The sequence below is a fragment of the Onychostruthus taczanowskii genome, unplaced genomic scaffold, assembly GCF_017590055.1.
Source record: "Onychostruthus taczanowskii isolate IOZ18803 unplaced genomic scaffold, ASM1759005v1 scaffold58, whole genome shotgun sequence".
Taxonomy (NCBI): Eukaryota; Metazoa; Chordata; class Aves; order Passeriformes; family Passeridae; genus Onychostruthus; species Onychostruthus taczanowskii.
The window spans coordinates 3,643,488-3,671,001 of NW_024503457.1; the positions used below are offsets into that span (position 1 = coordinate 3,643,488).

General features: G+C 40.2%; 2 protein-coding genes across 23 annotated transcripts in view; one reads left to right on the top strand and one right to left on the bottom strand.

Annotated features, from left to right (window-relative positions):
• Nucleotides 1-82: 82 nt before the first annotated feature.
• On the bottom strand, nucleotides 83-13,061 carry PCID2 (PCI domain containing 2). 11 transcript variants are annotated; one of them, XM_041418074.1, is made up of 14 exons: nucleotides 12,890-13,054; nucleotides 10,835-10,924; nucleotides 10,191-10,264; nucleotides 9,438-9,503; nucleotides 8,895-8,936; nucleotides 8,361-8,415; nucleotides 6,631-6,734; nucleotides 5,902-5,977; nucleotides 5,642-5,783; nucleotides 4,507-4,607; nucleotides 2,287-2,360; nucleotides 2,000-2,125; nucleotides 1,656-1,779; nucleotides 83-667 (listed from the first exon to the last, which is right to left on the bottom strand). In XM_041418074.1, exons 1-14 carry the CDS (start codon nucleotides 12,923-12,925, stop codon nucleotides 575-577), a joined length of 1,203 nt encoding a protein of 400 aa, XP_041274008.1. In that variant the 5' UTR covers nucleotides 12,926-13,054; the 3' UTR covers nucleotides 83-574. The 11 variants fall into 11 exon arrangements, 10 of the variants coding, with proteins under 10 accessions (XP_041274008.1, XP_041274014.1, XP_041274009.1 ...); XM_041418080.1 differs by lacking the exons at nucleotides 9,438-9,503; nucleotides 12,890-13,054 and adding an exon at nucleotides 6,972-7,076 and having other exon boundaries at nucleotides 8,895-9,008; nucleotides 10,835-10,849; XM_041418075.1 differs by lacking the exons at nucleotides 8,895-8,936; nucleotides 9,438-9,503.
• Nucleotides 13,062-13,522: 461 nt separating this feature from the next.
• CUL4A (cullin 4A) overlaps nucleotides 13,523-27,514 on the top strand; it is a 35,223-nt gene continuing 21,231 nt past the window's right edge. For 2 of the 12 annotated variants that reach the window (XM_041418068.1, XM_041418067.1), the window contains exons 1-9: nucleotides 13,524-14,183; nucleotides 14,680-14,795; nucleotides 18,077-18,180; nucleotides 20,211-20,280; nucleotides 22,008-22,081; nucleotides 22,210-22,356; nucleotides 23,522-23,684; nucleotides 25,377-25,466; nucleotides 25,913-25,995. In XM_041418068.1, the coding sequence (XP_041274002.1) occupies nucleotides 14,018-14,183; nucleotides 14,680-14,795; nucleotides 18,077-18,180; nucleotides 20,211-20,280; nucleotides 22,008-22,081; nucleotides 22,210-22,356; nucleotides 23,522-23,684; nucleotides 25,377-25,466; nucleotides 25,913-25,995 (1,013 nt within the window). In that variant the 5' untranslated portion in view covers nucleotides 13,524-14,017. Of the gene's footprint in view, nucleotides 14,184-14,679; nucleotides 14,796-18,076; nucleotides 18,216-20,210; nucleotides 20,281-22,007; nucleotides 22,082-22,209; nucleotides 23,685-25,376; nucleotides 25,467-25,912; nucleotides 25,996-27,514 lie in introns of those variants that run through there. The other 10 variants (XR_005953654.1, XM_041418062.1, XM_041418063.1 and 7 more) reach the window with 10 other exon arrangements.

The following is a 27,514-nucleotide window of genomic DNA, read 5'->3' on the forward strand; positions in this document are numbered from 1 at the left end:
AGAATTTTAAAAAAACCCAAAGCCATCTGTGGGCACCTACCACATATACTCAAACACGTAAGTATTACTGACACAGTAAAGCTTTTGGTGTCAAACTTCTCTATTTTTTAGAGACAGTTTGAAGAGAGCATTTAATACCCACAAAATTATTGAGACTTTAAAAAAAATGGAAACCATGTAAGAAAACATTACTTCCACTCTGAAGAATGGATTAACACAAGCAACAAAGGCTGATACTTCCCTCTGAAGGATAAACACAGATAGTAACATGAAGTACTTTACAAAAGCTTCTAAGTAGTTGGGAAGGAATTTGGAATGCTTTATTTCTTCATGAGATACTTTGAATGATCTAGAAAGCCTGTGGAAATTACCATTTAAAAGTCAACATTTCATTTCAATGCACTTTGTAACACTGGCAGCCTTGGCCATTCTGGGAAAGGAGCCACAAACAGTTCCTGGTATTTCAGTCCTGGACATGAACCAGGCCATTTAGAGTGTTCTTAGGGTCACTGGGATCAGTTCCACTGGGCAAGCTGAGTATCTGAAGAGTACTTGCATGGCTAAGATGCAATACTCAACAACACACTGTTGACAGTGGAGGAAATGGGTTCTGCTTGCTCACCACAAGCTTCTGATGCTGATGGGATATGTAGCCTTTAATGTGACCCTGGCAGAAGGAGAAAAAGGCAGAGTTAGTACTTAGAGCTGGTAACACAATCCCTACAACCCAAGCAAACACTTACAAGCTAACCATAGCAAAGCTGTTTATGCTCTCTCACCACTACACTACTGTACTTCAATATCCATGAGGGTCCAGTTTAGGTAAGCGGGTCACCTTTGAGAGCAAGCACAAAGCTGGAGCCACCACCCTGTTTGTGTACTAAGGGAGCTGTCAGACTGAGAGCCTCTTGTCAGGGTCCCCCATGAGTCTGCTTACACTGCCTCGAAGAGACAGAGCTCTACACAAGTGTTTCTAAATTCACTCTTGCTCACTTTAAAATGAGGATTTGAATCAATTAGTATTCCATACCTAATAAAATAAATGACATAGTACTTCCTTTTCAGACATAGTGTTGTAACAGTGAGAGAAATCTCCCAGTGACCTAGACCACATCAAACTATGTTTCAGAAACAGAGTAGTGGTTAATTTTCTTGCTGACACTATAGTGATGCCTCACAACCTCTGATTTAACACAAATATTTAGATTTCAAGCTTTTATTCATTCATAAGCAGTTGAGATTCACTTAGAGTAAAAGAAAAAATTTGGAACAGAACCAAAGAAATCTAGCTCTATTTTTTTCTAATTTGAGAAGACCAAGAGTCTCCTACTTCAGATGCAGAACAAATCTTTTTGGTGCCACTTGAAAGGTTTGTATTTTTAAATCAATGTTTCTGCATATATAGAAACGTCAGTATTGAATTTGTAATGTGAAATTCTACTTCAATTTTAACTGATTCCTGCAAAAAAGGCAGGAACTAGAGGAGTCCTCAGGACAAATGAAAACATTTCACTTTGAGCACAAGTCTCTCAAAAAACACCACAAGAAAACCTGGGATTACTGATGAGTTTTTTGTCATAAACTGTTATTCTCTGTCTAGTATTTGTCACTGTCAGAAGTCTGGAAGCACCAGAAAACAAGTGGTCAGCACTTACCAAATATATGAGGTTAGCTAAAATACATTGGACTTCATCAATATCAACATCATCTACTTGCATGAACTTCAGGGCAATCAGAAAAGCATCTAGAGATAGCTGATGAGTTTTGAGTAGTAAATATCTGAAAGAAACAACAGTAGTAAATATGAAAAATGTGTTGTTGTGAAATAATCACTTTAGAATTCTGTTTCTTAGAAAAATGGCCTTTCTACAATAAATTCACCTTAACAGGAAGTTAGCTCTCTCAGAGAGAGCTAAGGAGCATGCACAATTCTACCTCACTCCCAGGTGAAACCATATTAAATCTGCTTTTGCAAAAATGTAGCTTTTGTTATGCTTACACTTTCTTGAAGAGATTCCTGTATGTGATGATTTTCAGCTTCTCAAGGATAAGAAAGATTCCGCATCGAATAAAGAAGGTCTCATGCTTTGTCAGAGCATCATTCAGAAGGAGAAGATTTCCTTCACTGCAAGGATAAAGAAATGAAAAAGTGAGAAGGTCTCACACCAGTAAAAAAAGAAAGTACGACTTGGTAGGAATATGCTTCCCCTGCTTCCTCAATCACCCCAAAGAAACACTTTTTACTTAATACTTTTTGAACACAAAGCAGAAAAGCAAGAATCATACCTCACGGACTTTGTTACTTCAGCAAACTGCATAAGGTCATACTTTTTTAAGAGCTGAACTGTTGGCATATGGCCCTGAAAAATAAATGGTGTCCAAGTTTTCCAGGGTAAAGTTAAATGCATTTTAAATAGAATCTAGTAAGCTATTAAAAATTGTTAAGAGAAAAAGAAGAATGTTTAACCTTTTTTTTTTTTTCTAGTAAGCTATTAAAAAATTGTTAAGACAAAAAAGAAGAATGTTTAACCATTTTTTTTTTTTGCTACAGAATAAGAAGTGAATAAAAGTATTTGCAAGACAACCTCCTTGTCCCTCTTATAGCACAACTCACAGTAACTACTGATTTATCATGATTTAGGGACAAGCAACACTTATTGTTAGGGAACATCTATCAAACTTGTAGAATCAAGATCTTGTACATGAGGCCTTGGCAGATTCAAATTATGCCATAGCTCTATCATCTAATCTACAAACAGAAGAACTGCAGGACTCCCAAGCATTTCCAAAGGAATATGAGCACTTCTTCAGCCTTGTCAAGTGTTATCTCAGTCTGTAACTGATTTTTTCTTCTCTATGCCTCCATGCAGAAATAAAAATGTCCTCTCAGAAAACAAACACCACCACCATGCCCCCTCCTCACCCCCCAAAAAAAAAGAAAAAAAGGGGAGAGAAAGGTTAAATTTAAGGGAACAAAATTAATTCTTATTGTTACATCAGGTAAGACTGAACCACCTACAGAATCAAAAAGAAACTTTGCCTTTTATCCCCTGCACAGCAAAGATCAGAATGCACGCTGACTTGGTCAGACTTTAAATTTAGTTACATCATGCTATGCTGTTGCTAACTCCTTTCCTGGATGAAGGATTAGCTGAGAGCAGAACTGAGCTGCAGGTTTACTGAGAGCTGTTAGGAACAAAAAACCAACACACAAGCTATTTTAGTAGTTTGAAGTTAGTGTTAATATTTGGGCTCTGATTTTAAAAAGTAACTATAAATACAATGACCTTTTATCTAGCTTCTTTAATGTCTCTTGTACACTAAAACTGCTTTAGAAAAGCCACAGTAATTCTAGGCACTAACAGACCAACCAGCTTAAGGCACCTAGTCAGGACTGGGACAAAGCTTTTAGGAAGACTGTTAATAAGTTTTCCTTTACCAACCCTACCAATGACTGATCTGAAAACAGCTGCTAAGAAAGGCGACAATTAAAACAAGGAAAACAGAAGCCAATTATCATACCCACTATACTTCCCCTTTACCCACTTGACACAGCAAGGAATTGGAAAGAAGCACTGAAAGGAAAAAGCAGGGAGGTCATAAACAGGTCAGGGGGAAGGTGGAAAGTGGCAACTCAACAGAGGCAGGAGAAACATTCTACATGGGCAACTTTGGGAACAGGGCCAGAACAGGAAACTCTAAAATCTAGTTCCTGTCCCCTCAGTCACACTGAATTAATACTCAGCATAATCCACTAATTCAGGGATACACAAATGTTAGCACAGCACATGGGAATGGACAGGAACAAGAAACACATGTGCTTAATTCTTTTAATAGAAATATGAAATGATCAAACAGTAACAAGTCTTCACTGATTTTTCAGAACCAAAATGCTCTGCTTCATGACCCTTCTGACATGCCTTGAATGGGAAAATGTACGAGGTACAAATAAAAAAGCCAAAGGCAGGCTGTAGCTGCAGCAAACCCCTCTCAACAGTCCTCAGCCATCTGCTTGCACACCCTTCTTTCTTCCACCAGGTGAAAGAGGCAGACAAATTCTGCTTCCAGTGAATCCACACCTTCCCTGGCTTTTGTGTGCAGCTGATCAGCAGAGAGGCACTCTGCTACAAGACAGAAGTCACACTGTTGAGTGCTTCTCCAAAGAATTCAAATATACCTTCATTAAAGTAGTAAGATCAGGTTGCACCCTTAGGAGGGGTGGGAGAAAGGTAGGGGGAAAGGAGGGCCGGGTTGGTTTAGTTTGGGGATGGGGTTTTTTTTGTTTGGTTGTGTTATTTCCCCTCCTATCTCCTTTCCCACGTTGCTATAAATGACAACTAAACACTTTTTTGCCCTCAGGTAACAAGGTGTGCATACACTGGCTCTTACAGGGATAAAATAGTCTCTGAATTCCACTAAGGGAAAACCAAGAAAATACTGAGCATCAGTTTTACAGTCTGCATGTGTACCCCCTTCCCCTTATTAAGAAAAGTGGCATCTACTCACCAACAACATTTTTACTGGCAGCAGGTAGATCAAAATCATTCTTTTGTTCTTCTGGCTTGATCGGTGACAGTGCTCAAAGGCAAATGACAGATACTCTTCAGCTGCAAGCACGAGTAACACAAATCAACCACAAAAATGGATTAAAATCGTATGCTCAATGTCCATCTCTCTTGAGCACGTAACATTTGAAATTGTATAAAAAAAAATCATGCCACTCAAAATACATAAAGAAAAGTTGGAGATTCATACAAAATACAAAGTATTACTAGAAAGGTAAGTTCTCCTTCAGAAAGTCAAAGAAAACTCATCAAGATCTTCATGTCAGACATTACAGTTACAAGTAATATTGGATTTTTCAGCTCATTTCAGTAATATTTAATATTATTGCACTCCTATTACAGAAGAAGAGAATCTCAAGAAGTGCTGGTCACTCTATACACTCTATTTCCTAAATTGAGATTAGGTTCTTCAAGAGATGAAAGCTGACTGCAATGCCCACATCTCCTGAGCTGCAAAAATGTGCCAGTGAGACCATACGGCACAACAGCATGAAAACCTCTCAGCAGCTTCCACCGATAGAGAGAAAATGACAAGCCTGAAAGGCAGCACACGCTATTTGGAGTAAAGATCCAGCTCCAGAACAGATGTTGGTCCAGGGCTTCAGTTAGTGATGAAGCTGTACCCCTTAGCTCTAGCATTTCTGTTAGTGAAATCTATTAGAAATCTAGGAAACTCAGTTTGTACATCTTCCAAAATCTTCCAATGGATCGAGAAACTAGAGTTTGCTACACTACAGTTTGCTAAAGATTTCCTAAGTGGCACACAGCAACTTGAAGAGTTGAAGGCTCCTCTGCAAAACTTTTACAGACCTATTCTTTTGGATGCTCACACATTTTGTAATGCACACACATAATGCATAAGACAGTAGGGAACTTCACTGACACAAATATTTTAAAGCTGATTAGAAGTGTCATGTAACCTCATCTCTGTTTCGAGTCAGCCTCTGGGCCTTGGACCTTTCAGCATGACTTTTCCTTTGATCAGTGCAATTCTGAGTCACACACACACACACAACTTCAGCAAGATTTCATGCCAAGCAGCAAGACTTTAAACATGTCTTACTGGCACACAGTACCTTGCTTAAAGTCGCTGTCAAACATGGCCTTGCGTCCAACATAGTATTTGTATGTAACTCTCTGTGCCATACTATACTCCTCCTTCAGATTTGAGCTGTCAATTGCTCTAATTAAGGGCTTACAGAGATGGAGCTTGTTGATCTGTTAAAAAAAACCCCAACAATTTAATCAGAGTGTAGATAGATGGTATCATATAAAAACAGGGTGGGTTTAACTTAGAATATGAAATACAAAACGGCTTACCAGACTTGAACCCTACCTTAAAATAAATTTTAAACAGCTGATTCACAAGAAACAACATGCCCCACTTTTTTGAGTCTTCGATGCCTGCTCGACTGTCATAAGGAAAAAGAAAAAACCTGCTAGTACCGAACATTGTAAGAAAATAATGACTTTGTCCTCACAGTAAATTCATTCCATAGAGATTCACTCCATAGCATTTTTTAGGGTAAAAAGAGGTGTAGCTCTGCTATATATTTTCTCAACATAATGAAAAGATGTCAAGCAGAATATTATTCATCTGCATCAGGGTCCTCACTCCAGTTTGCAGATAACATACACGAACATAGCAGTGGCTTATAATACCTGAGATGAAAGAAAGACCCAAAAAAAAGCTTTTTCTCCACTTCAGAAGTGTTAAAATTGCTAACACTGGAAACCAGATCCACCTCTTTTCCATCTAATTAATTCTAATAAAGCAAACTTCATAACTAACAGGGCACAGAAGCATTAATCATCTTTCCTGAGAAACAGGGATATAATCAGTGCCTCCCAACAATACCCGCTAGGAATGCTAAACCTAAAGTGAGGGCTCTCCCTCTGCAGTTAATAGTCAAGGGATTAAGACAATAAATGAGAAGAGACAAGCCTCAGAAGTGTTCATTCTAAGACCCATATTTGGTCTAAGTATGTGGGAAAATCTAAAGCAAAGTTCATTAAGTTCTCAGTAATTTACTAGTGCAAGTCCAGCAGAGGGTCTTTCACTTACGTGTCACTGGCACAGACTCGAAAGCAGCCCATCAGCAGCTCTGCTGCTTTTTCCAACATGTCACCCACTTTGCTTTTCCCTTTCTTCACAAGCTGTTGATCTGCCTAGCAAGAAACAATATGCAATTCTACATCGTGGTTCACTGGGTTGCAAAATTTAGTTTTTTAATTTAGCATTTTATAAAGTGTTATAGCAAGAGATCTATCATGGCTGCTATCTCACAAATCTAGAAGGCAGTCAAGCTCCCAGAACAAAAGAAAACACTCAGAGAGGCTCATGGACATGTACCAACCCCAATTAGAGAAGGACAGTCCTTGGAAAATAGCACTGACCACTATTACCTTTAGCATCACTCAGCTTAATGCAGCTCTCAGAAACCCAAATTCAGGTTTAATGCATGAATTGGAGCATTAACACTTCAACTCAAGTGTACAAAGACCAAGAGCCTGGAAAAAATTATGGAGTTTGAGTTTTAGAATTTATAATTCAGTTTCTCTCCACAGCCACAAAGACTACATTTTATTTCTAAACCATGTTCAACAGTTTCCAGTAGTAACACACACTGCTGGGACCTGAGACTTCCAGAAGAAAGATAAAACATACGTTACAGCAGCAAGAGAAAAAAAATAATTCAGTTGTCAACATATGGGAAAGATCCACACATTGACTAATGCAGAACTTCAACAGAAAAAATATAGCAAGTAGATATTTATTACGTGCTTTCTAAAGTGTTTTATCATAGTGTTTGCATTCTCACTAGTCGAAGCATAAATAAAAGAAATGGAAATGCATCCTGCTGCAGAAGTCTTCTCTGAAACCAGATCCTCTGAATAATACACTAAGGTCAGAAGACAGAGTTCAAACACTTCCAGCATGACTGATTCAACAGTATCCTTTCTCATGCATCTCAGAGATATGGATTTCCCTCATTCAAACTGAGAAGTGACACTTGTTGCAGAGCAGTAACACACACAAAAAGTACTCACTGTGCAAGTATTCCCATTCCTCATGTGGTTTTGTGGGTGAGTGGGCATGAGAGAGTGATGAGGGGGATGAACACTGAAAATACTGGACATTGTCAAACCCTAACCTCACTTCAACTCTAGCTTCAACTCTTCAGTTGAAGTGACAAGGAACAAAATCACAACTCTGCCACTTAACTTGGCCTAGAAGTTCTCAACAGATCCCTACACAAGCTACTTCAATTCACAAGCCTGAGAAAAAATAATGTAAATTTGGGGATTATTAGCATGTCAGCAGTTGTATGGGCTCACCAAGGGCTCCAAAGAGCATCAGAAGTGGTTCACACGTCTGGAAAAGGGGAGCAGAAAGTTCCCTCTTCAGATCTGGTGAATGGTCAAATCAGTCTGGTTGTCTGTGATACCTCAAATTTCCACCAAATCCCAGGGATAACATGGAAATAGTGACTTACACCAGGTGCTACTCAATAAAGAAAATATTTATCCCTTCATAAGTTCTAAACAACTGCTGGGAGCTGCATTCAGGCCCTCAGAACTCCTCTAGTTCCAACTGCCAACAGAAGGTGGACAGATCTAGCAACCTCATCTTTCAGTAAGAGTGGATGAATTTAGCAAGTCAACAAAATCCTAAACAATGAGTTAAAGAGAACTGAGCAAAATTAGACTGTGTAATAAACTCTGTAAAAATATTTCTATTGTGGAAATACCAAACAGATAAAAGTAATGAGGCTGTTAATCAGATCTACTTACATTATTAGCAAAAATTCGAAGATCAAGGGCTACAGAATACATAATAGGTAAGGCCCTGGAAAAGAAAATCATAGTATACTTAGTAGGTGCAAATCAAGCAATAAGTAAGACATGAGAAACAAGCAATTTTTTTTTTTTTAGTTGGTCATACAATTAGAAAATTATATATTAATCTTTAAAAGAAGAAGGATGCACTTCTTAAAGGGACAGTTCTTCAAGATCTCAGTATTTCAGAAATCCTATACTACAATCATTATTTCAAAGTTCTTTTTTACTGTGGCTTAATAAAATTCCACTTCTCTTTGAACAAATCCTTCATCTATTTACATATGGACCATTCTATGCAATCAAGCTCAGATGTTTAGTTTCAACACTTTGGACATGAAACTTAACCAGGCAACAAAGCCAATTAGGCTTGATTTTAGCATCACTGGGGACAAATAAAAGTATAGATATAATTTTAGTTTGACTCCAATGGTATTATACTAGGAAAAGATGAGTCTATTTTCTAGTAGCTTTCTACCATGTACTCACCAATTTTCTTCTTTATGTGCCTGAAATGCTCGCAGGAAAGATGTATGGTATTGAGGAAAATTTAAATTTTCTATATGACTTCATGAAAGACTCCATATATGACTTCATGAAAGACTAGAAATCAAAACACCATCAAGAAGTTGAGGAGCTGAGGTGCAGTATGAAGAAAGTGAGCACAGCCATGCACCCCTTTGAGTGGCAGCAGCAGTAAGAAACACTGGCCAGAGATAAGATAGAAGCTTCTTTATCATTATCTTCCCCTCCAGCCACATACAAACTGCAAGGTATTACAATGATTTGAAACTCTCCTACATTCTGGGAGAAATTAATATTCTATTTTAGAGCCAAGTAAAACATTCTTTCTTAGCCCTATAGAAAGCTGGAAGAAGAATGTGTCTGGATTTCCTTGTTTAGAAAACCTAAACAACTGAAGTGTATTGGGAAGCAGACCATGTCCTATTAGATTTTTAATAACCATAAAGAAAACTTATTCTACAAGAAGTTAATCTGAAAACAATATGCAAGATTTATGGAAAAGGATATTGGACAATAACTGTTTGGCATTTGTATGCTTCTACAAAGTCATGGTTTGCAACTGCATAAGTACACCTGTCAAAGAAAAGGGGCATTAGTGCATCAGAAAACATACATAAATGAAATATTTGTTTTTGTGTCCTACCAGGCATGAAGGTTTACAGTTTATTTAAGGCACAAAGGAATATGACTAGAAGCATTCCTAAAAAAATGGCACAAGTATTTTAATAGAGCACTAAGCTTGATAATTGTAGAAAACAGATGCTAGAGATTAATAGGTATTTCTTTTACATAAGCTAATGCTTATTGAAACTGTCACCAAGATTAAATTTTAAAAACGCAAGATTGTTGAAAGATACTAGATGCAGAAAATTATTTAGTAAAAGCCTTGCAGAATTAGATACTAAGCTCTCCTAAAAGTACTTTTATGATTAAAATTCCCTTTTAAAAATATTTATTTCCCTTGCTTATTTCACTCTAAATTCATGTGCAGCTAGTAGGCAGAGGGGAAACATCAAGCACTGACACCAAAGCTGTGCCAATGGCCATACACAGATGACAGCCAGGTACACAGAGCAAACTTCATATGGAGAGGAGAAAGAAAGTCTTTATTTCCTGCAATTCTAGCATTATTTATAAGAGTAATAAATACCAAGTTTTCATGTGTAAGCCCTTTAAGATAGGAAAGTAAACTTAAGGATATCCTTCCCCATCCCTGCTGCACACCTCACAACTGACTTTACATTCTGGGCCCACCTTTACCTTAAGTGGGCTGCAAACATTTCATCATATGGCGATTCCAAAACTTGTTGGCACTTCTCCTCTGGAGATGGAAGCTAAGTGTAGAATAAATCAATAAAACATTACAGGGACATCCAATGCACCAGAAACAGAACATCATATGCATATTTTGTCATGGCAGTTCTCAAAGATTTGCTAGGGTTGGAAGGGACCTCTAGTATGCATCTACCAGAACTTTAAATTATATTAACAATCATATCCAAAATAATGAATTACTAGTGTGCATTCTGTCTCCAGAACCTGAACAGAGCCAGCCTTAAATAAAAGCATCCAAAACACACAAACACCAAGTCCTTACTGCCCACTGCTTTTTTGTCTCTAGTGCCTTTCACAGTGCTATGCTAATAACTAATGCAGACCTGGTCAGAAAGGACATTCAAAACTGTATCTATCCAGAAAACAGTTCAAAATGGAACACAAAGAGCCAACCAGAACACAAAAATTATATATAGTATGCTGGTAAAAAGAAAAGGGAAGCAAACCCACATGGGGATACTACCTCAGCCTGTGAAACAGATTTCTGAGGTTTCTCTCCAATGGAAAGGCACCCACACACAGAGCTGGGAAAAGTAAAAGGAAAACAAAAGGTCAAAAAACATCCTCACCTGTAGCCTTGGGTTTGCAACATGTGGATGTTTAAATGATACCAATTCTGCACAAAATGTACCATCTCTGGTCTCAATGGCTTCTTGTACCTACCAAAGTAAACAGACACATTACAGAATAAAATCCAGCAACAGACACACAGCACATTTACACAACTACAGAAGCCACCACCTAGTTGCCACTGTACATACATATTACTATCAAATCAAATGTGAGTTTTTAAAGGCTTAACATTGAATAAATAATTTTGTATTTCCAATACACCTGTTGTTCAAAAAGGTCTCAGGGGGAAGGTAAAGAGAACACCATTGTGCTTTTTCCTTATTTGTAGGATGCAAGCTACAAGGATGTATGTACATGGGTTTAGCACTGTTAAACAGCAGTTGGGAGCCAGATTTGGTTAAGCTTTTTAAAATTCCAGTTGGACTTCTAGGCATCAAACATGGATGCAAAGATGCAATATTTGGGAAATGCTTTAAAATGAAGACAGGAAGATTTAACATGCAAATATCATTCCAAAGGCAAGGCCTGATATTAGACTGATATTCTATCTGTATCAAATGCTTTTGAAACCTGCTAAGACTGCAAATGTTATATTCTGTGGAGGAATGGTTTAATCCTGCTTCCTGCTAAAGATAACTCCTTGTAAAAAACAGTCTGCTTGGACAGGTTATTGTGACATCAAGGTGAAAATTTATTCAGTTATGCAGGTAGTTTTAGGCATTACTTCTTAACAGTTTCCTTCCCATTGCTTGTGCTTTGTCATATTTTTGTGTCCCCATATGAAAAAAAAAATCTTTCTGATGTATGGAAAGCTCATACCAAATGGGAAAAAAATGCCATAGACTAAAATAGCAACAAAAAAGGAAAAACAAACTGTTTAGACTCTTTCAGAGATTTGTGGTTAGCTTTTATTTCAGGAAAAAGAAGATGTAAGTTTACGTTTGTGAGGTATTTTTTCATCTTGAATGTTCAATGGAGTGTCAACCTCACAAAACGTGGGCTTTTCAGTGCAGACCGCTGTCCTGGGAGATCTCAGACTCTCCATTTTTGGAGACTAAAACCCAAACAATTACTTTCTTTTTGCTCCTTAACTAATGCCAGAGGAAATAAGATGATAACAGCGACGAGAATACCATGGTACAGCAAGAACCATGCAGAGTGGAGACACAAGAAGCTTGTCAGTGACAGCTCCATGACGCTGGAATCCCTGCGGCTCCGCTCCTGCCCCTCCATCCTGCGTGTCACGAGTTGTGTCCACATTTCTGCGCGCCTCCGAGCGCTCTGCTCCCCAAACCCTGAGCTGCCCTCGCTCCTGGACACACACACACAGACACACATACACACACACAGAGTCACACACACAGGCAGACACACAGACATATACACAGACAGACACACACACAGAGTCACACACACAGAGAGACACACACACACATATACACAGACACACAGAGTCACACACACAGACAGACACACACACATATACACAGACAGACATACACACACATATACAGAGACACACACAGAGTCACACACACAGACAGACACACACACATATACACAGACAGACATACACACACATACAGAGACACACACAGAGTCACACACACAGACAGACACACACACATATACACAGACAGACACACACACAGAGTCACACACACAGACAGACACACAGACATATACACAGACAGACACACACACATACAGAGACACACACAGAGTCACACACACAGACAGACACACAGACAGACACAACCACACAGAGACACACAGACACACACACCCCCACACCGCCCTCCGTGGCGGCTCTCACACACAAATGACCTCAGAAACCCGCACACTCTTCAGGCACTCCAGGTGTACACCCTGGCACTCAGACGCGGTGTGCTTCAAGCACCCTGAAGAGATCTATGTCCCCACCACACCACTCAGCCTCCGTTGATTTATTTCTTAACCAAGGCACCATATTTACAGCGAACCAGAACACAGCCACACACTCAAACAGGGCCCACCGGCTCATTAAAAAAAAGATAAAAAGTCTTGCTTACTTGCTGCAAGTACTGATTAATGGTGATGTGCGCCATTGAAGGGGAGGAGATGGGGAGGAGATGCGGCGGGAGGCGCACACCGGAGCCGCCGTGCGAGCCCCGCAACTCCCGGAACTGCCGGAACCGCCCGCGCGCTTCCGGATCCAGGCGCGTCTGAGGGCGCGGGAGCGGCCCCGAGCGTCACGTGACAGCCCCCAGATCCCGCTGCCCCGCCCACCGCGCGCCCGGGGCGTGGCTTCACTCGGGCAGCCAATGGGAGTGAGCGGCGGGCGGGGCAGAGGCCGCGCGTCAGCGGTAAACCTCGTGCGCTGTGGCGCGCCGCGCGTTGAGGGGTGGCGGGGTCGCGCGGGTGATGTCGCTGTCACCCGCGCTGCCCTTTGTACCCTCGGCTGGGACAGGAGGCGGGCAGCGCCCTCCGTGCGGCAGGACCCCAGTGGGGGGACACTCCGGTTACTTCCCCGGGAGAGCTGTGGAGGCCCGCCTCCGATCTCACCTCGCTAGCTCCGTTGCCCACGGGCAGCGCTGGCGAGGGGTCGCGGTGAACTTGGGTGGAAAAAGTTGAATTGAGCATTAAACTCCCGAACAGATGGACTCCTAAAGGCGCTGGCGCTAGGGAGGTGTGTGAGACAAGGACACGCTCCATGTTCGTGCAGGCTGGGCTCGGTTGGGTTTGGCAGGTGCCGGTGAGCGGGGCGCGGGCTGCCTCTCGGGCTGGTGGCTCTTGTGGGCGGGAAGAGCGGCTGCTCCTTGGCTTTCGCTCCGGCCACCCTTCGGCGGGTGCCAGCAAACAGAGCCAGGGCAAGCGGGGGGCACCGAGGGGCCGCCGGCGGCAGGCTGCCCCGGCCCGGGAGCCATCTTGAGAGCGGGGCTGGCTCTCCCGAGCGCCGCGGGCCGCCCGGACTCGGGATCGCCCTCGAACCCGGACCCGCGCCGGGGCGGGCGGGGACAGGCGGGCGGCTATCGGTGCCTCCCTCCGGCGGCACTTGGCAGCCGCCCGCGGGCAGTGGGGGAGGGCGGCTGGGTGGCGGCGGCGGCGGAGGAGGAGGGGAGCGGAGGCGGGGACCAGCCGGCCCCGGCCCGGCCCAGCCCAGCGCGTTGCCCCGGCCGGACACGGCGCCCGGGGCGGAGATGGCGGACGAGCCGCAGAAGAAGTCGCACTTGTCGGCCTTGGTGGGACACACGAACGGGCTCACCAAGCCCGCCTCGCTGACCGCCACCCGCTCTGCGGGAGTGGGAGGAGGAGGCGGAGGCGCGACCGCCTCCTCCAAGAAACTCGTGATCAAGAACTTCAGAGGTGGGTACGGGGCAGGCCGGGCCCTCTGTCCTGGCAGGTGCGCTCGGCCCGATCTTTGTTTACCGCGGCCCCGGCCGCTCCCCGCCCCTTGCCCGCGGCCGGGCCCCGCCGCTGTCACCCGCCGATAACGCCGCCGGGCTGATAACGCCGCCGGCACCGTGCCCGTGGAAGGGCTCCCGGGGACACGCGTGGGGCTCCGTGCGCGGGGGCAGCGGCCGTAGGCAGCGGGCAGAAAGCCACCTTAGTGTCAGCGCTGATTAAAGCCAGGCGAGGGTGGTTGCCTCGCTGAAAGTAACACGGGCGTCAAACACAGCAGCCGGGGGTGAGGCGCGTCGTGCAAAGGCTCGGGTGGAATTAGTGACCCCTCTGAGAGTGCCAGACTTACATGGCCAAGAGCACAGTGGCTTGGCAGAGCTTCATGGAGCAGCAGGGAGAGACATTGCTGCAGGCTCCCGTTGGGTGGGCGGTTTCAAACTACCTGTGTTTTACTTCACAGAAAGACCCAAATTACCAGATAATTATACTCAGGACACCTGGCAGAAACTTCATGAAGCGGTGGGAGCTATACAGAGTAGCATCTCTATTAAATACAACCTTGAAGAGCTCTACCAGGTAAGCTACATAAGGTTTTGGTTTCGGTTTTTTTTTTGGTTTTTTTTTTTTGCAAATAAAGTGCTTGGCACACATTCAACGTAATGTATTTTGATTTGTTAAAAGCTGATTGAATACTTCGCTACTTACTCTGTTTGTAGTCAGTTGTTTATCAGTTCCTCGGAGAGCTACCAGGATCTGGGCCCATGAAAAAGCAGTTTCTCTTGGGAGGTGCAGAAAGCTGTTCCTGGGCAGGGCTGAGAGCTGAGTCTTAGTATCTCCAATACTCTGCCCACTCAACATGCTGAAAACAGGATGTTACTCTAACAGGGTTATGAAGTTATGTATTTTATGATGATTTTTGTCCATGATGTGGTCTCTTGTAAATAGTAATGTTGAAGTATTTGATATTATTACATTTTAATACTACACTTCTATACCTTTTGGGGAATTAAAAAGGAATCTTAATTAAGCAGGCAACAAACTGCCACTTTATCCACATTTCAGATTACTGTTAGATTTTCATAACAATCTTAGTTTTTTGGTTCAAGCGGTGCAAAAGCATTTCTGGAACACCTGGACCATTGGAGCAGGGGCTAGGGAGGGTAAAAGAGAGATGGAATCCTGAGCCATTTCTCTCTACATTCTCCAATTATATGTGGTTTAGTTCTGTGCTATTTCAGATGTATGTGCTTTTGAGATATTTAGCTGAAGTAGCAGCTTTTTAGAGTGATCATGCTGTAAAAGACTACTGATGCTCTAAATTGTGCTACTTAACATGAGTTTTCTGTGGGTGCAGGTGTTTGATCTGCAGATTGATGTCCTTGCTAGACCAGGACTGAAAACATTATTATGCACACCTAAAATATTCTGAATGTTTAGTTGAGGTGTGAAGGGGAGACTGTGAGAGAGAAGGCCAGTAGTCCTTACTGGGTCCCTGCTCAAGAAGTTGAGGATGGATTTCAGATCTGACTATACTTATCTCTTTAGTTAGGCTATGTAATATATGGGTCTAAAATGGCTGATTATGTAAATGTATTTTGATATAAAATAATTATTCCTTTTCAATGGGAAGCTTGACTGTAATATATTTATCTGTTAATACTTGCAGATTTGCACAGTTTGAACGACATAATGCATTTTGTTTTAAATTCAGCATTTGAAAAACCCTGCTTTTTCATGTCTAGCAAAAAAAAAAAAATAAACCAAAAACCAGCCCACAGATGCTTCGAGTGTTACCTAACTTGTTTTCAGAGGCTCAGAAATGAGATTATAGTAATATGGCTATGAAATCACTAGGGTATGTGTTTGAGTTTTGGCAGAAGAGGAGAGATATTTCAGATAAACTGTGAAGGGAGAATTGTACTTCTTGCTTTTTCTCTTTGCCTGCTTATTTGTAAAAACTGTACAAGGCTGGTTGAATAATCCTTAACACAGCAAATCAGGAAGATTTCTGCACAGTGGGTGGTGGTGCTCGGTGTGCCTGTGCATGGACAGGTATTTACTGTCCTGCCAGAGGAATAAAAGATGAGGTTCAGCATCCATTGGAAACCTGATCTGTATTTACAGATCATTTTAACTGCCTGTTGGTGAGCATCGAGTCATCCACAGGGGAAAATATCTCTGGGTGCATCAGTTCTTACTATCAGGCCTTTGTGGTGGTTTTTTTGGGGCTTTGAGTCTTTATCTGACATTGTGGGAGGAAGTGAGAGGCCTGCTAGAGTTCAGTGCACTCAGTGGGCTGGTGTACCAGCCTACAGTTGGAGCTTCTGATTTATTTATTTAATTTGGCACAGTGGCTGGGAAGAAACTGAAGAACAATGATGAGGCTGTGTGGAAGCCTGAAGGATACTCCTTTTCAGGCCTTAGAGGCAGCATGGAATCAGGCATGAAGGTGCTTGGCAGAAATGTAGTCAGTGAGCAATGGGAGGGTGGCAGCTAGTTTTTTGTGACTAAAATAGAAATGATGTCTGGGATTGGTAGTAGATTGCACAGATTTTGATAGAAGTAGCTTGTACTTGATGGGATAGAGAAAGTGGGGCAGTACAAAGAATTGCTGAATGAGGAGTGAGTGATAAAAATAATGGAAAAAGAAAATTACCTTTGCAGCAAGGTCCTAAATAACCTGAATTGGGGCAGCACTGCCCTTCTGGAGGACATAGACCAGGACAGTGTAGTAGCAAAGGAAAGACAGTAGAGCAATGAAGGAAAAAATTATGAGAGTCCTGACCAGACTTAAAGTTGGATGGGTAGATAGGGGTAGCTATAACATTATCTGCAAAGTGATTGTCTGAATACTGTTTGTTGCAAGTTATCATTTTACTTGCCTTAAGACCAGATGAAAAATGTTATAGGCACTGTGTTATAATTTTGTTTGCCTGCTTTAATGTTGTATCAAAATTGTGGAGGCCATTTTTATGCACATTTAAATAAAATTAGATTAGGTAGGTTAGAATCCTCTGGAGCAGAGGAAAATATTCTTGGGTCAGTTTTAGTTGCCCAGGTGACATAGTGCTTTAAATCCTTGGCAGCGTTCTGTGCAATATTGCCTCATAATATAACAGCAGCTGATGTTAATATAGTGACCACCAGAACATTTGGTTTTGGGCAGAATTGGCATCCTTAGTTAACTAAGGATAAATACTCAAATAAATCCTATGAGCTCCCAATGAAAAAGTTCAAGTCTTTATGTAATGGTTAATGTGGGGTTGGTTTTGGGGCTTTTGTTATTGTTTGGGGTTTTTCTTAATTATTTTTTCCTCTCAGTTTATGTACCTTAGCATGAGTGTGTGAATCAGTGGAAATACTTGGGAAGAAATAAGTTGATAAAAAGACAGGAAAGGCCCTATACTCATTTACCAGTTAGGGAGATTGGTTGAAATGTCTAACTTAAAGTTATAAAAAATTAAAATATTTTGTATGGTTGTGTTCCTGCCCCAAAAAAGCACTTGTGTGCATACTGAGGGATGCACAAAATGGACCTTCTGGAGGAGTTCTACTGCTGAGCAGTACTGAAGGAGGCAGAATTCTGGTAGTGTTTAACAGCACATCTGAAATATGACCCAGATTGTGATGGTGGCTCTTGTTTGTGACACAGTCTAGCAGAATAAGAGGGGACCAAAATCGGGAAGGACTCCTGAAGTTTTAATTTGTCTACATAACTTCGTTTTGATGTTTTGGTTTTGTGCACAGCTTGAACATATAATGCTGATTTTTTTTTTCCTTTGTCAGACTTAATTACATAGACACAAAAATTTAAGTTCTTTTTTTTGTCTCATTCGTAATCCTTTTTTGGTTTTTAGGCTGTTGAAAATCTCTGTTCCTACAAAGTCTCTGCTACACTGTACAAACAGCTGCGACAAGTCTGTGAAGAACACGTGAAAGCACAAATCCTTCAGTTTAGAGAATATCCTTTTGTCATGCACAGAAGTGGTTAGAATGGTTAGTTTAAATGATTATTTTTTAAAACAAAACTTTGCAAAAAATGCACCAGTAATTGTCAATGCATTATAGGTTCTTTGCTTGTATGTTTTTAAATCAGTCATAGGCAACTTTAGTTATCTGGGTGAATATTTTTTGTGTATTGATGTGTAGCATACTAGTAAGAATTTGTCATTTTAATAGGGATGCAAATTTTACACTAAATCTAGAAAATGTCAATAGCACTGTGAGATTTCTCAGCAGGTATGAATTTCTATGGTAGGTGAGTAGTGATGTTTATGGCAGCAACAGCTTAAAAAAATCACAGTGATTATCAACAACAGTAAAAAATTTTCAAATACAGTGTACCTGTTTGACCAAAAATAACTACTGGTCAACGGTGATGTATCTCAAAGGCATTGAACAAGCCTTAATGTATCTTATGTGTACCTTGGTGGTTCCTGGAAGAGAGCTCTAAATTCAAGAGATTATTTGGCTGTCTTGGGATGCATAGAAGGATGAAGTTGTATGGTGAATTTCCCCATGGTTTACTGAGGTTACGATGCTGGACTTTTCTTCTGGCTGAGTGGATCACAGAAGTGTCTGTAGATCTTCTGTGGACACCTGGCTGTAGCCATCCCTGTTTCCTGAAGCCAGTAAAGCTTTGCATGCTGAGAAGGTGCTTTATATCATAGGTCTCTTTGTGTAATAGCCACGGGCTTGCACGGCTGGAGCAGCAGGTGAATAGTCTATGTCCACCTTGCTGTCCCCAGATTCCTGGAAAATGCCTTAGCCAGCAGATGGTGGATGGAGAGTGCCATATTGAACAGATATTACAGCACTGTGGCTGCTGGCATTTTTTTCCCAGCTCTCTATGGAATTTTTTAGCAGATGATAGGATAAAGTAGAAAAAACCAAGGGGCCAGGGCCCAGAACGAACCTCCATTCCAGGTGAATGCTTTAAATGTGCTTTGAATTGTGACTCTCAGTTTCTTGGTTCACTGCATTCCCCAGGTAGGTGCCTGCACTCAGAATAATTTAGGGTTTTTAATGGTACATGCACCAACATGGTTTTGGGCTGTGTGGTTTTGGTTTTGTTGGTGGTTTGTTTGGGTTTTTTTTAATCCCATTTAAGACATTTGGCTTCTACATAGCACATTAGTACAGTAGTCTTTAACATACCTGGTCTTTGAGAACCAAATCTTATAGTCTTCTTTAAAGCAGCATACAACCACCCTTTGCATTCCTGCTTTTTCAGACTTCAGATGATGTTATGAAGAAAACATTTTAAAACTAGTTTTTGCAAACTTTGCTTTCACCTTGCCCTCTTGATAGGGTGATATTGGATTGGAGAGTTGAAAATTTAATATTTTACAGGTGTACCACTTTGTATCCCAAAGACATGAGATCAGATTAATCAGATTTAGCCAGAATGAGTTGGAAATGATGATAATGTGTGGGAGAGGAAGGTAAAGCCTCATTTAGATTTACTTGTGAGATACATGAGAAATGTATTATTTGTAAATAACAGTTGGATGTGTTGTGTAATGAAGAAAACTCTGTAGATTACTTAGGGTGACCTGGAGATGTATATGAAAAGAGTGGTATTTGGATTTGTTGAGGATTATTTAGAACTGTAACTGCTTTTAAGAGATTAGGGTCACTCCTGTTGTGCTCAGTGTGAACTCATTAAATAAACAAAATAACCTCTCCATCCCTCTCACCTCAGTTGGTGACAAACGTGTGTTAGATTTCTTGTTTAAGGTTGCACAGTGCAGCCACTAGATGGTATTACTGAAGAGGTGGGAGTGTTTTTCCTTGAAAACACAGGGAGGCCTTTTGGAGAGCTGCCAGCCACTGTGCTGGGCAGCTCTGCAGTCAACGGTTTATCCCTGGCAGGCGCAGTAGCATTGGAATATCCATGGAGCAGCTTTGCCTAATGGCTGGCAAAGATCATCTCCAGAATCTGGCCTCTAAAGGTACTGGCAAACTAGTGTTCCTTAATGGATGCTGTACAGATTCTCTGGATAGTCTTTTATTTTTAAAGAAGATAAATAAATGCTGGCAAGATCATTGCAGACAAATGGTAAGTTGAATGTTTGTTCAGGGTACATATCCTTGAGGTGTGAAATCTGGCTAAAATTAGTTTGTCATAGTTTTAACTTGGGACCGCACTGCATCTCCTCCTCCAACTTTTAGCATTGCTTTTCACTTTCCACTTTGCTGGCTGAGGGTACTTCTGTTGTTGAAATGTAGCTTCTGTTAATTCTGACTTTCATAGGTTCAAATAAGGATTGACCATCACTCAGAAATATATTGACACAATTTTTTTTGTTTGGGTGGAAAGAAAAACTAACCAAGAAATGCTGAAGTTATTTGCTGTTCGTAATTATAAGTAATTGGAGAGTCTTTGCTTTTAGGTAGCTCCCATAACTAGGTTGACTTTTCAAAGCAGAGATTAATATCCTGACTACAGAGCTAAGAAACGGAAAAGATAAAGAACTGAAACTTGCTTTCTATCTGCCTTTTTTGTCTTCTACCTCCACAATGATTTATGTTACAGAAAAAAGTCCTCTCTGAAGCACACTCTATGAAAACTGTGCCTTTAAGAAGGCGTAATTATAATTCCAAACTAACATTTTACAATGAGTTTTTATTGCACTTACTTAGCTTTGGCTGCAAATGCCCCATATGGTTGAATTTCTATTTGCATTCCTTGAATCCACTGTTCTTTCCTTTCCTGGGAGGTTTGGGCAGAGGTATATGATTTTTATTTAAATTAAAAATGGAAGGTGTTAGGGAAACTATTTGAATTTAGAGGTCTCATGAAAACAGAGTTGGAGATACTGCCTTGAAAATGTAGTTAGCATGAACCTGTGTTTTCGTGAAAGGGCTTGTGCTGTGAACAGTTTGCTTTAATTACTTCTAAGCATTCTTTTTTTCTTCCTTAAAGCAACAACCTGTAGCAAGTGGCTTTCTTGCCCATGTGCTGGGTTAGCACTTGTGCTATTTAAGAAAAAAAAAATCAGCCTTACTGCTGGTTACTTTAATATGCTTGGCCAGTAGCTATATCTGCTTGAGCGTTGCTTCAGAGGCAGTGAAGTCTTTTGGGAAAGGAGTAGGTGGACAGCTGGGAATAGAAATCTCCATCTGGCCTGGGGGGAGTTACTGACATCCGGAGTTACACTAATGCTAAACTGGGAGTTGGGCAGCCTTCTTATGAGCAAAGTTAAAAATGAATTTTGAATGTAAAAGTCTAGTAAGCTACAAAATCACCTCCTCCTCCCACTTCTTTAATTTAAAAAAGAGATTATATATTTTTATCTTCTTTTAACTGCTGGATTTAATGTATCTCTATTTTTCTTACAATTTTGACAGCTAACTTTTACAATGAAAAGATCTGTTGCACAGCTTATTACTGTCTTAGTTTAAATCTTTGTTTTTTTTGTTTGATTTTTTTTTTTTTATTTTAAAGCAAGAAGCATGCTATTTCAGGGTGTTTACTGACTGTATTTGAGGTACTGTTTGAATAGCTTTGTATATCAGTGGTATAAAACTTCTAACAAGGTAATAAAACTATTTATTTAATGTTTATGAATTTGAGAACTGTCTTGGATGTACTTGGAAATACTGCCAAGTAATAGTATTAGCTTCAATAGATTGCATACCCATGGCTGTTCAAGTCACCGTAAAAGTTTAAAATACCTACATCAGTAAATGGGGTGTGTGTTTGTGATGTAGGTTTTCAGAAGTTTTATAATTTAAAATACCACATGGAGGTGAAGAGAAAACTATTTTCTTTATATATTTCAGATCATGATCAGAAGCATTTTCTTATTTTTGGATCGTACATATGTGCTTCAGAATTCAGTGCTTCCTTCTATATGGTAGGTATCCATGTAAGTATTCCTATAATCTTTAGAGTGTTGATGTGCTATTACATTTGCAAAGATTGAAAATAAATTTTTTACATTATATTTGAGTTACATAATAGATCTCTAAAATTTTGTTTCAGTTTACGGAGATGCATGTATCAGCATATGCGTGTGTCATGTTCTCCTTTCCCAGGAACATTCACTGTCAAGGGGGGTGAAAGAGGAAGGTCTGTGAACAGGGGCTTCAGATTCAAGGCTTATGTGCAGCTGTTGTTGTCAGAGCCTGGGTGAGGCTGGGTCTGTGGAACCTCCCCTTGACTGCTGCTTCCCACCTTTGCACTGCTCAGCATTACTGTAGCTGCTCCTGGTTTTGACAAAATTCAGCATTCAGCTTCTTGCTCTTTTTTTTTTAAGTAAGTCAGATACAGTGACAAGGTGCAGATTATCTTTCCAGCTCTGGTCACTTGATGATGCTTTTGTACTTTCAGCTCACCACGGTCACATCTTTGGGCATTCTGCTTTAAAGCATCCCCCCCTGGGGGGCATTTTACATCATTGCCCAAGCAAACAAACCCAGGCTTTGCCAAAAATTTCTTGTACTGTTACTACTTTATCTGAAGCGCCTTCCCCACAAAAAAAAAAAAAAAAAAAAAAAAAAAAAAAAGTAGATAAAGTACTGAAGTAAGAGCATGTCTTTTCCCTGCCTGGCTGGCTGCTGTGCTCTTGTGAGTTCCTCAGGCTGTCTGAAGAGCTTGGCATCTTTCTCCAGCCTCTTGCTTGTCCAGTGCACTTCTTTTGTTCCCAGTTTCAGCAGTTTTCCTCCAACTCTTTGTGTTAGGCTTCTTTTTACTAAACATTGATGATTAGGTCTGTTCATACGTGGTATTATTTTTCTCCCACTGGGAAAATTGCTTTTATTGAAATCCTGATGCATGTGAAGAAGTCAGAGGTAACATGTTCTATCTAGGATTGCTCAGTTTGCAATATTTAACATTTAGCTGCTTCATGGCATAGAGGCACCATGCCTTATCATCTTAGAATGAAACAAGAATCCAATAGAGATGATAAGATCCTAAAGATACCAAGAAATTAATGCTTTGAATAAAATTTACATATTAATTGTAGAATGTCTGATGCAGGGAATTTTATTTTAAGGTATATGATCAGGTTTGGTTTTTTTTAATGAACAAAGAAACTTACAGTCTATTATGTGAAAGTTGGACAGGCTGGTAACAGTTCTCCACTGAATTGTATGCCTGTGGTAGCATGTGATCTGGTCTTTTTAGGATAATTCTTGGTACAGTTTTATTAGAGGATGGTGTCAAAAAGAGTACACACACCATTAATATATTCTTTTGCTGTATGATATAGATACACACTGTATGTATTTTAAACATATGTATGATTTTTCAAAAGCATCAATAGTGTGACTAATTTCCAATATTCACATAGGGATATGGGGCTAGAGTTGTTTAGAAACCATATCATTAGTGACAAGCAAGTTCAGACCAAGACTATTGATGGAATTCTCCTGCTGATCGAACGAGAACGAAGTGGTGAAGCTGTGGACAGAAGTTTGCTACGGAGTTTGTTGAGCATGCTCTCGGATCTGCAGGTGAGTGCAGCCACATTCACTAGTAACAGCTTTGTTTTGAAACACAGTGTGGATTGCCTGAGTTGTGTTTTGTACAAAAATTATTCTGTTCACCTAGTAAATGTGTGTAAAATCTAGCTGTTACATTGGTATGATTGCCTCTTCTTTACCATGTGCAATCATGTGTTTTTAAATGAGACCTCTTTGCCTGTTTTCCTTAGCAGAGGTAATGGCCTCAGATCTTAATAGATTTACAGGTCTTCTAGTGTGTGCAGTATTTTGTCTGTTTTAATCACTTACTGTCTCATCCTAGTGCCAGCTAAATGTAGGAACAGAAAAATCCCTCTCTGTAAAAAGGTGTCACTGTAAAAAGGTGTCACTTTTTAGAGTCCAGATCTTGGTTCTATATCACAAAAACATCACTCTACTGGCAACTTCTTAGAAATGCTGAGGATAGAATGGGATGCCATATTAAGGCCAAGGTTTTCAGATAGATCATGTCAAGCTGCAACTTACTGGAACTTTCCATAAGCAGAGATAGAAAGTAACCAAGGAGGCTGACAAATGCTGTGCTTCTGGCTTCCACATAGGTTGTCCTTGAGTTGAAGTTGCAGCCTTGTGTGATCTGCAGTGAAACTTAGGAGCTATCCTTCATTCCTAAAACCTGAGGTTGCTGCATTTCAAAGTGGCAATACAGCATTACAAAACTGGCAAGGTTTGAAGGAGTTTGAAGAGGCAGACTACATAAAAAAAATCTCTTTCTGGTTAGGCATCTTACCTGGTGTTCTGCCTTTCATGTTAATCCTCTTGACTTTAATATGTAGCTTCCTCTGTCATCCCAGAAAAATTAGTCTGAGAGAGAAGCTATTGAAAAAAAATTGAAGTTTTGAAAGTGGTAGAATGGTTTGGATTGGAAGGGGCCTTGAAGATCATCTACATCCAACCCCCTAGCATTGGGCAGGGAACCTTCAAGTAGGAGTCCTTAAGAGACAAAAAGTGGTCAGAATGTAATGAGTTTTACAGCTCTGGTATATGTTTTGGAAAAAATACTTTCTCCTATTCTTCCACCACACTCAAGGAATTTTCACTTTTTCTTTTCACTGTCCCTCTGTTTACATATTAATCCCTAGTTCCTCAGACTGTTATAACTTTTTCTTTATGTAGTTCTGACTTATTTCCTTTCTATAATAAACTGTTAGTCATTATGCAGAGATTTTTTAATGTCTGTGATTGTTATTGGTGCCCTTTTTGCACACCTTACTTGTTCCCTGTAGAAGAAGTTCACCTTATTTGATAGAATTAATTTTTCCTGGGCCATTGAAACCTGGCAGATCTGAAGATGTGTTACTCAGCATATTAATATTTTACTGATGAGAATTACCTGGTTTGTGCTAGTTGGAGGGGTTTTTTTTGCCACAGAAGTATGAGTGGGAGTTTAGATCTCGGGTGGATTGGATGTCATTGCTGTGAATTTAGGCTGTTCAGGTACTGATGACTGAAACAAATTGTTGCTAGTCTGGGAAGTCAGTTCTGATCTCAGTCTTTCTGAAACCAGTGGACAAACAGAGAATTTGTTAATACTATGTTACATTGACTTTTCTCACACGTGTGAGCGTCCTTAAAATTTTACTTGCCCTCTTACACCTGACAAACAAAATGTGATACTTTTATTGTGAGCTTAATGTAAGTAACTAAATTCATTTCTCGAGCCAGGTTTACAAGGAGTCATTTGAACAGAGGTTTCTGGAAGAGACAAATTGTTTATATGCTGCAGAAGGCCAAAGATTAATGCAGGAAAGAGAGGTAGGTGCATGTGGTAGATGATTGCTTTTGTTAGTTTTAACAACTCTGGGGTTACATAAGAACTTTGGTAGTGCCATGGTGTATTACTGTCCAGTGAAATTTACTGGCACACAGGTATTCAAAACATGTGTGTGTTGATATGGACCATGGTATTGTATCAAAAGGGGGAGCAGACCCCAGGTTGAAATGGAATTTGATGGATACAACTGTGTAGTAACACAGTGACATTTTTGTAGCTAAAGTCACATTATCAACTATAGTACTTTTAGTATGAAGTAACATTGATTAATGAAAATACAGGTTATGTAGTACATAACATTCTGGTGGAATAGTCCTTTCCAATTCATGTACTCTTTTAAAAATGTAGTTTAATTGTTGTGCAACAAGATTAGCCGTCTTTCGTATCTTTATAGTTGAATTGTCTTGTCATTGTCTTGTCTTGTTAGGTCCCAGAATATCTTCACCATGTTAGTAAGCGTTTGGAAGAAGAAGGAGACAGAGTAATAACATATTTAGATCACAGCACACAGTGAGTACAAATTTTATCATCTTTACTGTAAGTCAAGCTATCTTCATAAATCAGTATGATTATCTGTGGTTGTAGAGACTGAGATAATGTCTTCATTGTCTTACAGATACTATCTTGTTGAGAATGCTTGTGAAATAGGTTGTTTTTTTAAAGACTTCAGTTTTATCAAGTTACTTCCTTAAAACAAAAGTATATTTTCAGTAAGAAAGAAGAAATTTGTTCGGAAATATTGATTTCTGTATACTGCAGTTAGAAAACATTGTATAAGACCTCAAATTTCCATTTTCAAAATAGCAGCCGATTTTAGCCATTCTTGTACTGATAACATCTTTAGCCACAAATCTCCTGAGGGAAGGAAAGACTTATTAGAAAAGACCCAACCAAAACAGCAAAACCACAAACAAACAAAAACCCATACAAAATCTGAATAAACCCAGAAAGGCAGAGGACATGAGTATCATTTGTAAACAGTCCAAAGTGTAGCTTAACAGTACATCAGCTGTTGTCACTGTACTGTGTGAGGTAGCTTGTCCTTTTTTCACTTGGATTTTAAGTAATAGTTTGTGTTTTGTTGGATTAACACATTCCTGCAGGAACTGACACTACATAAATCCATATAGAGTTTGTCCTGTAGTAAATTGTTGCTTTTTTCTTTAGTTAAGAATGTGACATTAAATTTATTGGGTTTTAGTCTTCTGGAGGATTTATTGGCATGTCAAAAAGGATAACTGAATAACAATTATCTTTTTAACTTACTCTTTTCTTCAGACATTTTATATATATAGATGTATTTTTGTGTATTTATATATAGATGTATAGATATACACATGTGTGTGTTGTGTGTCATGGCACATACTTGAACTTGGATCTTTCTGTAAATGCTGATTGCAGGGTGACTCGCTTTTTCTGGTGAAATCGCTCATATTGAAATATATGGAACTATTTTTGCTTATATAGCAAATACATGTATTTATTTACTGTTCAGGCTAAAAAATAGATTGATACCATTACATTTTCAGTCTAGATGGACATCAAGCACTCCCATTGAATCTCGTCCTTAGTTAAAGGCTTAGAAACCTACTTTTTGAAGGGTTCACACTAATTTTCTTCCCTTGTATTAAGAAACAGCAGCTGTTAAAATTGGAGCACTTGAGTGTTCCTGGGGTCATACTGTTTCTCTGTGTGTGCATGAAAACAGCAGAAAGGATGTGCTATTTATTTGCAACTGGCTTGATCTTGAGATGGAAATGATACTTCCAGGACAAAAGCATCATGTGAAACACTATGCCAAATACTTCAGACAACACCTGGGACAACACAAGTGTGTTGTTGCAGCCCACAGCTGTGTTTCAACCCGGCTGTACGTGCTGCTCTGGACAGCTGACCAGATTAAGTGTGTCTGCTTGTCAGTCAGTAGGTGACCAAGGTACATGGCTTTGAGGTCATACAGAAGGTACCTTCTGGCTCCTTCCTTTGCCAAGATAAATACTCATTTTCTTTGCTTGCTAGGATGTGGTGC